This window comes from Vanellus vanellus (assembly GCF_965231255.1).
Source record: "Vanellus vanellus genome assembly, chromosome: 5".
In the NCBI taxonomy this organism is placed as follows: Eukaryota; Metazoa; Chordata; class Aves; order Charadriiformes; family Charadriidae; genus Vanellus; species Vanellus vanellus.
In genome coordinates, this window is record NC_138910.1 from 8,437,232 (window position 1) to 8,450,827 (window position 13,596).

Genomic DNA, 13,596 nt, shown 5'->3' on the forward strand with positions numbered 1-13,596 from the left:
ACACAGAGACAGAGGCAACTTGAAAGAAATTCAGTTATTAGTAACTGCTTTTCGTTCAACACTGCGTGAGAGAGACACCGCCAGGTGTGGCAGCCTGGAAGAAAGAGCTCCGGAAAAAGACAGTGGACAAAAAGCAGAGACCACTGTGAGCTTAACGCCGCAATATACTTTAACTTGGTGAAAATATGACCAAACCTCACTGTTGTTCTTCTGCAGCTCTCATCTGCAGATGGGAGACAATGCAGTAATTGCAAACTCTGACATTATTACAGGGAGATAAAATGAGATTGAACACTTCTAGGGTCTTTAGAGAAACATAATTTCCAGTTCAGAATGCAGCATGTTTTTGGTTGTAGATATAGGAAAATAAATAATTGAGAGAGACATTTTCTTAAGACTGATTAAAGTTCACAAAGGCTCTGACACCTTCAATTTCCCATTACTTTTAAGGGCTTCTGCATTTTCCAAAATTATTGTGATATCAAGACTATAAACATTTTTTATTCTATCAGAAAGGTGTACATAAATAGCAAAGGATCCACATTAATCTAGACAGAAGTTTCCTCATCAGAAAGACTTCAAAATGTTCAATTTTAAATAATTAAATATGTTTATTTTCAGAAAAAGAAAACAGATTTAGAGAGAAGGGATACTTTTAAATTTAGATATATGCTTTATTATACTGATGAAAATAAATTTGCTCAAGTATATGAGCGTAGAAAACTCACCTTCCAGAAATTATCCACTTTGCCATAAACGAGAGATTGATTCTGCCTTTTGATGTCATTAATGTGTTTAATGTCACTGGAATTCAGATGCTGCTCTACCACAAATCCAAGGAAGCTGTTATCCGGAGTGTGAGCTGCAAGAAATGGAGCATATTCAAAACCTTTTAAAGTATCAGTTAATGGCACAAAAGTGTGAATGTTGTCAGAAAAGTAGATATAAGGAACAAATTACTCCTTCACATTCAGACTGAGAGATACATTTGCTTGCTTATTATTGAGAATAGTTCTTATTAAGTCATTCTGCGTATGTCTACTGGAGTAAGCAGTTATTTTCTGGCTCATTCCTGTCAATAAAAATTCTGTAGCTGGACCAAGGCCAATAATAATGATTTTTTGTGTGCTGATCTTTCTTTATTAGTAGAGATAAGAGAACCAGAGATAAAAGAATCCAGCTTGACAATCTCAAAGATGCAATGCCAACAATTTGTAAAAACCCTGGATTTATGCTTGCTAAGAGAACTGTATATTGCTCAACATCATAAATAAATATTAGTAAATTTCTTGGGTTCGCCTCCTATATTGGAAGAGCTAAGACCAACCATCCAACTCACTGCCTATTATGTATCCATGCTAACTACTAGCCTACAAAGTCCTGTACAAATACAAATTTCACTGCCTAATTCACTCGGATATATCCATCATAAAACATTGAAAGGTGACAACTGATGTTGGCAAAATTTTTGTTAATCCAGCGCACAGACAAAAGAAGTGCCTGCAAAGGATATGCAATTTACTCTTAGTTTTCTCTATTATTTTTAGCCTCTGTTGGCCTTTTTCAAGCAGTGACATCCAGCAATACTAGCCACCATTCTCCTCCTATAAAGACACAGACCTATAGGCTCATTAAAACTATGGTTTTGTTTTTGTTTTTTTTTTTTTTTCTTTTTGTAAACAGCGTTTAATTCCAGGGACTCCAATATTCAAGGCTTCAGGTAAAAATCCATTCCTACTATATAAAAATTACTCCAACGTGGAATATTTGTGCCTTCCTAAAAAGTGTCATAGCCTCACAAGTTTACATAGAAATAGGCTGCAATGAACATGAACACTATGATCTCCTCTCTAATCCTCCCTTTTAAATTCTGGCACGCAAGCTGACAACTTCTTACTAAGCACATTTTGCAAAGTTAAAAAAAAACTCAACCAAACCAAAAAAACACCCCAAGCACAACGCCCCAGGCACTTATGATACATGCAAAGCTAAACCTATAGTCAAAGTTATAAAAAAAATAAAATTCTATGAGGTTTTGCCTTTTGATTCCTGAAAATCAGCCAACTGGATAATGCAGTAGAACAGAGAAACCATACACAGTGTACACTTCCCTCTGCCATTACATTTTAGTCTTTTAAATGACAATTACTGTTTTTCACAAAAAAAAAATGCCTCAGCAACAGCTAGGCACTCACTTAGACCCAAGGACTTTTTAGAATTTAGCATAGCAAATGGCATGTTGCAAATATGCCTGAAAAGGGGCATTTTTCCATCCTTTCATATTTCTGGATGAGAGATCGCATTCAAAGGAAAGGCAAGGCAGTACACACTCAAAAGAAAAATAAACCTTTGTTAAAGTTAGCACTCAGAACTGGTGGAATTCAGTGCCTCAAACATCACTGACGGGAAGCATTCAGATGGATTTTTATGCAAGATCACGCAGTTTTAAAAGTACCGGTGCTGTTATTTTGCATAAAAGACTTCAAATAAAAAACATAAAAAAGGGGAAAAAAAACCCTCATGGTTCTGGAAGGCTCACGGAACAGTGAAGCATTTGGTAATATGCCACAGGTTTGAAACAGGCTTGCTTGTTGCTCAGCAATAATTTTCTGCCCTTATAATCAGAGTTCTCAAAACATAATAGAGTCTGGGGATCTTGGGAAGCTGTCCAGGGTTCCGATCTGCCGTAACATCTTTACTGATGCGTAACACGCACTTTTAATCACAACCCCATAAAGACGGTACTATCTCTGCAGCAGAGAGCAAAACCCCCAAATTAACTTTAAATATCGTAAACCACGCTGACTCTTCTGCGCTTAGTGCAAAAAGAGGCAAAATCCTTGAATCATCCATAGCACTGGAATCACTCGTGCTTCAGAATGAGTTTGCTTGCAATCTATTTACCACTTTTCCTGCAAAGGAAAACCTGCAGTCATTTCCAGTAGTAAAGACTGGAAACGGTTATTTATTGAAATTCCAATATAGTCATACTGTTCTGAAAATTCATTATGAAGTGATTTGCTCCAAACAAGAGACTAACAGTAATCTATACTGCCATGACAGAGACCTTCTCTAGGGAGAGGATTTACTTTCTTCCGCACTTCATGAAGTGGGATTGAGGAGTATACACACAGCACACAGCTCTACCACAAGTATTCATGCAACTATTTTCCTCAAGTGCATCATCACCCGTGGTGCTATCTTGAACAGGACCTTACACATAAATTTCCCGACAGCTGGACTACTTAAATACAGCAGAATTCAGCTTTCAGATCCTTTTCCATTTAGGACATAAACGAATAAATATTAGCAAATCCATTCAGGACATAAATGAATAAATATTAGCAAATCATGGATACGGAACAAACTCTGCTTACTCATGTTCAGACAAACTCTGCAACCACTTCCAAGTCACATTTCCCCACCACATGTTTTGTTACTTGCTTGGAAACAACTGTGAATGCAGTCTTTTAATCTTTTGAACAACCTTCACTTATATTTGTCTGGAAAAACTTGCACAGCAGATGTTGACAGACAAAATAGGCCCCTCTCAAGAATTTTACAGGGCAACTGAAATCAAAAGCATGTCAACCAGACAGCAGCACGTATAACTCTGCTATGAAACGCAGAAAATTTTGAAAGACCTGACTATGAAGTCTGATGAGAGAGAACAGTGCATGCTCTGGCCTTAGTCTCAGACAGGGACCACCACCAAACTTTTGGTCAGGCTGGTCACTACCAAGTGTTTCTTTGCAGGCTTGGACGGAGAAGGTGCTGCACGCAACAGCATGCATTTTCCTCTTTCCTAAGCCTCACCTACCCTCAAGCTAGCCGGCAGGAGTCAATCCTGCTGCACCTTTCAGAGATAACAAACTTGAACCACTACTACAACACACAAGAGAAAGATCCATTGATTCTAGAACCTAGTGGCATAAAGTCAAAGACTAAGGCTACAGCAGGTCATATTAATCATTTAATCTCACCCGATTTATATGGAATTTATTTTTTTGTGTGTGTTCTGTTTCTTTTTTAGTTTTGGTTTTTTTTAATATATTTAATGATGCTTCGAAGATCTACTACTTGTTTTTCAACAGCTTTGTGCACTGCTGGCAAATAAATGTGAATTACTTCACCTCAGCATGGATGCTCACAACATGAAAACAAGGTAGGTAGAAAATTTGAGAAATCCACCAAAAAGCGAAGACAATTATTTTTGCGGAGCACTAGTTCATTAATCTTGAACGCAAAGAAATAGCAAAGGAATTGCGCTGCCCAGCTGTTGAGTGGAAAAAAAACAACCCAAACAGAAACACGACAACATAGTTAACGTAGTTACAAACTTCAGTTTAACCTGATGAAACGGAAGAGGCAGTTTATAATACTGCAATCTAGCAAGTTCCTTAAAAACTTATCGCTCCACAGCAGGATTTGAGAATGCAAAACTAGCAAAAGCAAACTCACTGACACTTGAAGGAAAAGCCAATCACCAGTTTCCACAGGTACCCTGAGAACAAAGTTCCCTACCATTATTTATATTAAGCTGATACTGCTATTTTCCAGCTACTGGATCGAAGCACAATAGAGCTTTTGCATAGCCTACAGACACTTATTGACACTCGATTCTGCCCATTTAGCAGCTGCATTTTATTAATCCATGAACTTATCTTTCATAATACAAAATTCTTCTCAACGATAGCATTCCTTTTTAAAGCCCCAACTTATTTATAAACACAGGAATACTTACGGAACATTGTGTAAAACTGCTGTGGATTAAGGTTCCACTTTCCCCAGGGTGTCTTGTGGCCTTTAGACTGGGCATAATGGGCATGGTTAAACTCTGGTTCAGTACCAAAGGAATCCAGAACTCTTAGCATACACCTAAAAGAAAACATAAAAAAAACGTACTGCTGGTACACATGCATATGTATATAGAAGTGTGTGTGTATATATACACATATTATGATATTTAAGTAGATGTGTTTTGGTTTTGTTTGCAACTGTGAATGATTTATAAACTGAAGGTACATTTTAATTTCAAACATTTCTGTTCATATTACATTCACAAAGACATTATGATCAGCAAATCCAAGGACATATCAGACATTCACATAGCAACCCCAGAGCTTATTTTGGGTTTCTTTGTTCTTACAGAATGAAGTTATGCTTTAACATCCAAGTAGAGCTTCTGGGAATGCTACTGTGGTCACCTACATTCCTGGGGCTCTCAAGCAGAATTCAAGCAGAAGACAAGAAGATTCTTCCTCTATTTTCTAACGTTCTCACCCATTACCACAAAATCAAATGCAACAGCCAAGGGCAACACGCCAAGAAGATCAGAGCAGAATAGTACTTAGTCTTTAGACAATTGTATTTAGTCTCCAGGTTCTGACTTTTGCATCAATTAGACCTACTGGAGAAGCACTGAAGCCAGTTTAATTTGCTGAACGCTTGCAGTCAGACAGACCGTTTATTTGTTTATGAAACATTTTGTCACAGACTTTTGAAGAAGCAATATAAAAAGTCAGATGTCTGCAATAACCAGTCTACAACAGAGAGAAACCTTGGCTTTGGATTACAAAGGGTCTGGGATGAAAGAATCACACTCAGTCCTCTATTTAAACTCCTATTAATTCCCTGGAAAAAAGTTTACCTTATTTACAGCTCCTTTCAAAAAAGGGCCCATAGTACATGGGAACCAGAAAAAGTCTCAGTATGAAGAAGGCGGCACACATTCTACTGTACAGATTCTAGAAGTTATGTTTCCAAAATGCAGCCTGCCAAACCTTTGGTATGGCTTGGACAGGAACTTTATGGCTGTCATACCGACCATTGGCTCCACTGCAAATGAACTGGATTGTGTGGCTCCAAAGCAGCTGACCCTACCATTCTTCAGCCCTCCACAAACAAAATTTTTAGAAAAGGCTTATATAGGATGTGTTCCTACATCATGTATCACTATGTTATACAGACGAACTCTTATCACTAGTCACTGGGCTTGTACATGCTAAGGAAGAGACACAACCTCACAGGTGGCAGAGAAGGCGACGGTTACTATTAAAAAGGGCTATATTTCCCAGTCTTCAACATTTCCTGTGCTCCGAGGCCATATAAATCCTGTGCAGTAAACTACCAGGATCTTGGCTTTAAAATGTGAAACATTTAGCCCCCAAAAGGTGAAAGAACTTTGCTCCAACCATTTTTCAGCTTTAAAAGATGGAAGAATTTAGTCCCAAAAATACATTTACATATTTCTTATATGTTGCTCCTTTCTCTAAAGTACCCATTAAATTGGGAAATAGAAAAAAAAAACAGCAACTTTTAAACTCTTATATGCAATGCCACCTTTGTACTTGAAAGTACAAATAGAGCAAATTTACTTTTATTTTAATCTTCACAGAGATCTTTCAAGCAAAAAGAAAGTCAAAATATACAACACATTATGATTCACCAAACAACAAAGCTGACAGATCAGTTTCTGTGCACTGTTTTATGTCAACTGTTCTCAATGAAAATATTTTACAACAGTGGCAATTATCTCTGCATCATACAAAATACTCCAGCAGGACCAAAACAACTTCTGCACTGATGAATCATTCAGTAATAAAAGCCCTCTTATTTCTTGGCAGGCCTTAAAACAAAATCCTTATCAAATATACAGCTTTTGGGCAGGTACTTGAGTACAGGGGAATGAAAAATGGGTGAAAGCTACCGAAAAACAGCAACATTACTGGAGTTTGTCAAATTATACGTGTAAGGAGCACTACATCGCAAGCGCTCATCTCCAAGTGCTCTGCTTCCTCTCTTTCCTGTATTCAGATGTAAGGTATGTAGCACTAACTGTTCAGAGGGATATGTGTAACTCTGTCCAATACACACAGCAGCTCTGAAGCAGCAGGACAGGAAACGTGATGCAACGGAAACTAAGCTACACCAGGAAGCAGGGAAAACAAAAAATATTTATAGGATTCAGGCATAAAGTAAGTCGGAATAGAGAAAAAATACCACAGCAGAAAGTGCAAGTGTGTGCAGAAATGGTATGAGAGATCAAAGGTTCAAGTGGTGAACCTAATTCCTGAAGTGCAGCAGAAAAAAACTAGTAAAGATTTAAAGTTTAGGAATGAATATAAATCATGCCATTTATACTGAACCGATATTTTAACATATGTAGGAGCGCCTCAGTTGTCTGACCAAGTACTACATTCTCCACTTGTTTCACTTCGTGGTTTAAATCTCTTTCAATTGAACTATTTTCAAACAACATTTTGATTTTACACATAATGTTTTAGCATTTCTAAAGCAAAATGATTCATTTTGAAAACGGTAAAACAGTATTTTTTTTAAAGCAGGGATACATTTTAAATAAAAATGTTAATTTAGTGTGATTTTAACTTTAGTTTTTCACTCCGTTTCCCCTCCTTCCTAAAGTGTCACCTAGCTTTAGTAGACAGCCGCAGAGAATTACGGCATGCCTGGAATTGGTGTCAGACTGATTAGTCTATTCAATGACTAATTAAAAAGAGGATTGGTGGATAGCAAACTGCTTACAGAAACATCGATATTAAAGTCTTTTACTAAGATATTAGAAGTGACAATTTTGGGGCTTATACCAGTTTAGAAAGAAGTAACCCAAGATTATGATCATTTTTAAAGTGACTGTTTTTCCTTAAATATTGGGCATAACATCAATCTTAACCGGGCTGTCCCAGTGGAAGTACTTACACACATTTATGCATATCTTTTTCCCACCTGAGGTTATAATTTTAGTCTAGTTATTTATACCTCATCTTTATCTACACCAGCAATGCCGTCCAGCAGCACCCATCACTGTCAACGACCAGTGCCTATGCCAGCATAAACTGTTAAAAAAAGGGTACGTATATGCCAGTGGCTGCAGACATCTTCCTGGGAGCAAGGTGGTCAAAACCCAACCAACTCTGCTTTGGAAGCTTTGAAGGTGCATTGAGCTCAGGCACAGCAACGTGCCAGCACAGACACAGAGACTCCAGACTGTTTTGGCTTATGTCCAGCCAGCCCAGATCATGAACAATTCGTATCTGCCTATAGAAATCCCTGCAGACGCAGACATTAACTTTCAGGCCACTCAGTACTTGCATTTAAAATGTAAAAATTTAGTCAGAAAATAACCCTCCTAAAACAGATGTATTCTAGAGAACATGTAAGAAGCAGGAATGTTGCTCATTTTTCAGGATAGCTGTCATGTTAATTTATTTCAAGAATAAAGCCAGTTGGATTTCTGGCATATGGGAATGAGTCATTGCTAGAGAGACTGTAGAAAAAAGAAAAAAAACACCAGATTCTTATGTGCTGTACGGAGGATGCGGGTGCTAAGAAAGGCAATGAGCTTCACTCCTCGAACTATATTAAGCTACTAATTTTTATGTTGCCTCATTGCACATAAATTGCATTCAAATATCCAAACTTCAGAACTGAAAAATACAGCCTGTTCAGGCATTCTGCTGCTTGAGAATAAGGTGCACTCAAAAATGGCATCCATTTCCCTGTACTCATGCTATTTACAGCACCAATTATACCCCAGACAAAGCAGGTATCACCAAGAGCCATCGGTGCTGCAGATCTCAGACGTCCAAAATAGTATTTCAGTTGTTCAGAAATACTCACCCCTCAGAGCAGCAGGGCCATTCTTTTCAGCTAGCAGTTCTAGAAACCTCATTTGCAATTACCAAAAATTTCCTCACGGGTCAAGTTCACTCACAAAGATTATAAACAGCACTCTTACCAAAAGACTGTTCTGAAGGCATTGGTGTATTCTACCACTCTATTCCAATGGGAAGTGAATATACAAGTTTTCACTCGTATTTGAGGCTGCTCTGCATAAACCAGACTGAGCTGACCAGCACGTCTGCTGAAAAACTATATGGCATAAAGAAAAACACTTCTTTCAAGACAAAGAATTATTCCTACTGACAATAAATAAAACTGAGTGAGAAAGTGAAATTTGTAAAGAACAAGGGCTATAAGGCGGCTTTATTTGTGATAAGGTTTATTTTACTGGAACGAATTAAACAAAGACATAATTATGGTCTTAAAATTTTAACTTAAAAATGTTTTGACGACAAAATTTAAGAGGTAACTCATGATGCTGAGAGGAAAAAAAAAAAAAAGATTGCAAGAGGATCCTCAAAAGAAGATAGCTTACATGAAGCTATGAATGAATTCTTCTGCTCTAATCAATTCTGATAGTCTCTGCTAGACTCTGGACCCCATTCTGTACACTAAACTTGACGAACAGTATCAAGTTATTAGAGAGATTCCCAACAAATGCAACAAGCTTGATGAAAGGTCTATAAATCCTGAATTATGAGGAATGATTCAAAACTCTAAATTTATTTTGAAGAAAAGCAAACTGAAGGAAAATCAGTATATAAGATGTTCTAGAGGCTGGCAAAGAGCAGAAGGAAGTAATTTATTCCCCAGAACCACAATAGAATAAACAGTAACGGGCAGTTTGCAAGAAATCAGGGGAAGAAAAACACTGTAGAGAAAACCTTACCAATATAAACAAATTGCTGCGGCATCTTTTGGAGTCCTCAGTAAAAGATTAGGCAAAAAATCTCTCAAGAAGTACAAATACATCCAGTCTACTTTTCAGCAAGGGCATGGACTAGATGACGTCCCCCTCCATCCCATGATGGGATGTAGATGTCGTAGAAGAGAGGAATTAAGTAATTTTTTTCTTCTTCAAAGGCCTAACAAAAACTTCTATACTACCCTAAGGTATTTATTTAGAGTTAAATTTAATTCTACTCTCCTAAACCAGAAAAAAAGTCAGTTATTATGACAAATTATGAATCAATGAAAAACAGATTGGCAACTTATGATTTAATGATTCATGAAATAAGCAAGAAAAATCGAAGAGCTAATCTAATAATCTCAATGTCATGGTGTATTTCCATATCTTCGTTACAGAATATACCAAATAGGAAATTGAAAGCAAAAAGGAAGAAACATTTTAAATTTTTAAGTACACTTTTATATCCTGACCACAATACTGTATGTGATCGCCTAGCAACAATTACATCTGCCAGGCAGACAACCAACTGTAGCTCAGTGGAAAATGGGATTATCTTTATTAGCAGGCTCCTAAACCCCAGAATATCCATTTACTCCTCAACTTCAAAAAAGAGATTAAGAGTAATCTAATCTGCAACATTGATCACACTACTCATTTAAAATTACGCTGAAAAGATCCAATGTCTAGAAAATCCCGAGGTAGAGAGAAAACGATTTTTTCTGCCTGCAGTGAACACCTTTCAATACCTTCCTTCAAGTAGGATTTACTGGACTCTACGGATCATGAAACACAGCTAATTTGATTAGGTATAGAAAAACCAACATTATTAATTTAGGTTTGGTTTTATTTCGTGCCAATATGTATTCATACAACACATGGGAGGCTTGCTGATTGAAGTTTATTGACAAAAAGAAACGTGGTTCCAAAACTGCAGACACTAAGAAGGCTGGACAAAATTATTTCTTGTGACTGCCATCTTCCATTTCTAATGGAAAGATGTTTATAGATTACAGAAGCAACAACTACTACAGTTACCAGATTTATTCTTTCGACCTACCCCTGAAGACAACTCTCTACTCAGGGTCTTAAGGGATGGAACAGAAAAATTTGCATTGTGGTTGTTGGGTAATACAATGCAAACAGAAAAATGTCCACAATCATCAATCCAGCACAGCTACAAACACTGACAAGCAAAACATGCCTTTGGTATTCCAGCTAAACAACAAAATCCAATAGTGTCTCAGCTCATCTACTAATTTACAGAACAAAGTGTGGGGATAGCAGGAAATGTAAAGAAGGGAGGGAAAGAAAGGCAAAGATGATGACTCAACAAGATAATATAATTCGTTAAAATTAAAAATGCTTGAATCCAAGAATCCCAAACTTGCTGGGGAGGATAAAGAAGGTATGCAACAAACGGGTAATAGCCCCTTTACTCCTAAGAGTGAAAGACAACACAGAACCACATTTTTAGTTTTAAATAAATTCAAATTCATGTGGATGCACTCACCTCAGTATTTTGACATATGTTGGTCAACAAAAGCTCTTTAACAAAGCAGTTGTCAAATAAGTGTTATACTTACTGGTAATGGACCCATGATGGTCCAAGGGTTTTCTTAAACTGAGTGAGTCCCACAATATCAATGTAAATGAGTTCTACAACTTTATCCCCTTGAGTAGGGCAGCCAGATCTGTTACCTACAACCTTCTTCATAATCCTAAACAAAGAAAGGAATATGGAAAAGTATTACTTTCCAAATACCTTAAATAGATGCCGTAATACTATTTATACCAATAATTCCCCTTCCCAAAAAAGCATTACTCTTATCTTTTCCAAATCAGGAAGCACGTAACAACATTCAAATGCTAAAGATGTTCAGCTTTTATTAAAAAACCTCATCTAGTTTAAACAACAAAAGTAATATGGTCGGAATATTTAAAAATAGTGTGCTTTGAAATGATTTGAAATAATTTCTGACTTCTATTGACAGCTTTATCATATAAGAGCTCTCTATAAAATGATGCTGTCAAGTTTGTTATAAAAACCTGAAAGCTACAGGAAAAGCGTACGTGCTCAAGCTTAAAACAGATGTTTTATGCCTAATGCTGAACTATTATGGCAAAGCAAGACAAAGGTGAGTGAGGGAGCAATTTCACCTAACATAAGCAATTAACTACATCAAAAGTAATGTGTTTAAAGGATTTAAACCTTCATTTTAAAATGAGATACTGAGTGAAGAATAGCAGAAACTGAAGAAGAGGACATAGAACTAGGCTGGTCTGTAACATTTCCTATTGCAGCTGGTTAAAGCACCTGGAATGTTAAAGAATAAGCTGCTTAGTTTGAATTTTACAGCATTCATTTATGAAGTCTCAGGAGCCTGAAGATACAATGAAAACACATTATCCTTTTCAGAGCACATATACTTAGCTCATGAAAATAATCTTATCATCTGTTTAGTGAATTATCACTTTCATTTTACACTTCAAGAAATTATATACTGTTAATAGAAGCTTCAAGAGTTTACGATTCATTTTTTTTTTGTATTCCAGTTTCAAAAGTGAAAGTAATCTCCTTACTCCTTGAGCTCTGCCAGCGAAGCTGAAATCCTGATGTCATGGCCCAGTAAGTAGAGAGATGTAATTAAATCACTCCACTGGACTAATTCACCAAGTGGGCCACCGCTAAACGCATTTTCTGCAATCTTGAATCCAGATTCTTTTGTCAAAAGCCCCAGATGAACAAGAATCTGGAAAGGAAAGTCATATGTTACAGTTATCGACATTAAACATGCAACTATTATACCTCACAGCATTTTTTCTTTCTATCAAGTTCCAGCTATGGGCAAAAAAAAATCAACCAAAAAATCCAATACTCCCACCCTAATAACTTGATTTCTATTGGATCTCTAGAACAGTAATTATAAGAATGTTACTGCATTGTTTTGCACAATTATCTGTCACCAGATCAGTAATTAAACAAACCCCCCAAATCAGTGTTATTCAAACAATATCCTGTAATTCTGCACAGAAAGTTGTGGTTCACATTAAGTTATTTTGACGGAATAACCACCTATAATCTCAAGTAGGATACACTTGCTTATGTAAGACAGTATAGTTAAAGAAGGGTATGCTGTTGTGAACAAGCCATTAACAACTTGGAAAGACTGCTTAAGAGTAACAGGATGCTTTCCGAACCTCTACTGTCCATTGCCACCAGGGAGAGTTTTCTTTGTAGTTCCTTGAAATCTGCGCTTGCCTTTCTAACGAAGCACAGAAATTGAGTGCTTCAACACTTTGCTGCATACCTGGACTGTTATATGAGTGTGGGTACGTACAGTGTCAAGTATAAAAACTCCCAAACATTTTCCCTTGCTCTTTATAAAGTAGCAACATTCAAAAAAACATTTTGTTCTAATCTCTTGCAGCTCCCAGAACAGAACTGGACATATTAAAATGAAATCATCACACGTTTTACAGAGCAACCTCAAAGGATTTTTAAAAGCAAAGACTAAGCACTAGAGCGTCCCATCAAAACTGCCTGTGCAGGGCAGTACCGCTTCTGTTTGTTCTTGAGTTTATGTATTCTCAGTTGTTGTATTTCTTTAATAACACAGGCTGGAGGGCTGCTTGAAAGAGAAGGGTTGCTCCCTGACAGAGGGTGAGCCTGCTCAAGGACTGTAGTAGCTGACAGACATCAGAGCCACAATACGGAGCCTACACCTCCGGTAAGGACCAAGAATCTGAAGCGAAGAGCTGAGCCGCATCCAGCCAGGCTTAAGAGAGGGTTACAACCATGACTCTGCATGGCCTGCTCTCACTCAGGACTGGCTCCAGTAAGAACAAGGCAGGAAGGGAAACCCATTGTTGTGTTTACAGCTTTTGGCTGTATCTTAATCAGTTGAGGTAATTGGAAAAAAAAGCTAAAATCAAGTCAAATGAAACAGAACTTTTCACTTCAAGAATCTCACGCTCTCTAAATTGGACCTTCATTACAGGAGGTCCAAACTAATCCAATCCAAAGTTGTGGTCAACTTTAAGTC

At 37.2% G+C, this 13,596-nt stretch overlaps 1 protein-coding gene across 1 annotated transcript in view; it reads right to left on the minus strand.

Moving 5' to 3' along the window:
- The window catches only part of MGAT5 (alpha-1,6-mannosylglycoprotein 6-beta-N-acetylglucosaminyltransferase), a gene marked incomplete at its 3' end in the record, with an annotated part of 82,934 nt that overhangs the window by 31,381 nt on the left and 37,957 nt on the right, over positions 1–13,596 (minus strand). Inside the window, exons 7-10 of the mRNA XM_082483288.1 lie at positions 12,134–12,303; positions 11,137–11,271; positions 4,745–4,878; positions 729–862 (exon numbers count right to left, since the gene is read on the minus strand). Of these exons, the coding sequence (XP_082339414.1) occupies positions 729–862; positions 4,745–4,878; positions 11,137–11,271; positions 12,134–12,303 (573 nt within the window). The remainder of the gene's footprint in view (positions 1–728; positions 863–4,744; positions 4,879–11,136; positions 11,272–12,133; positions 12,304–13,596) is intronic.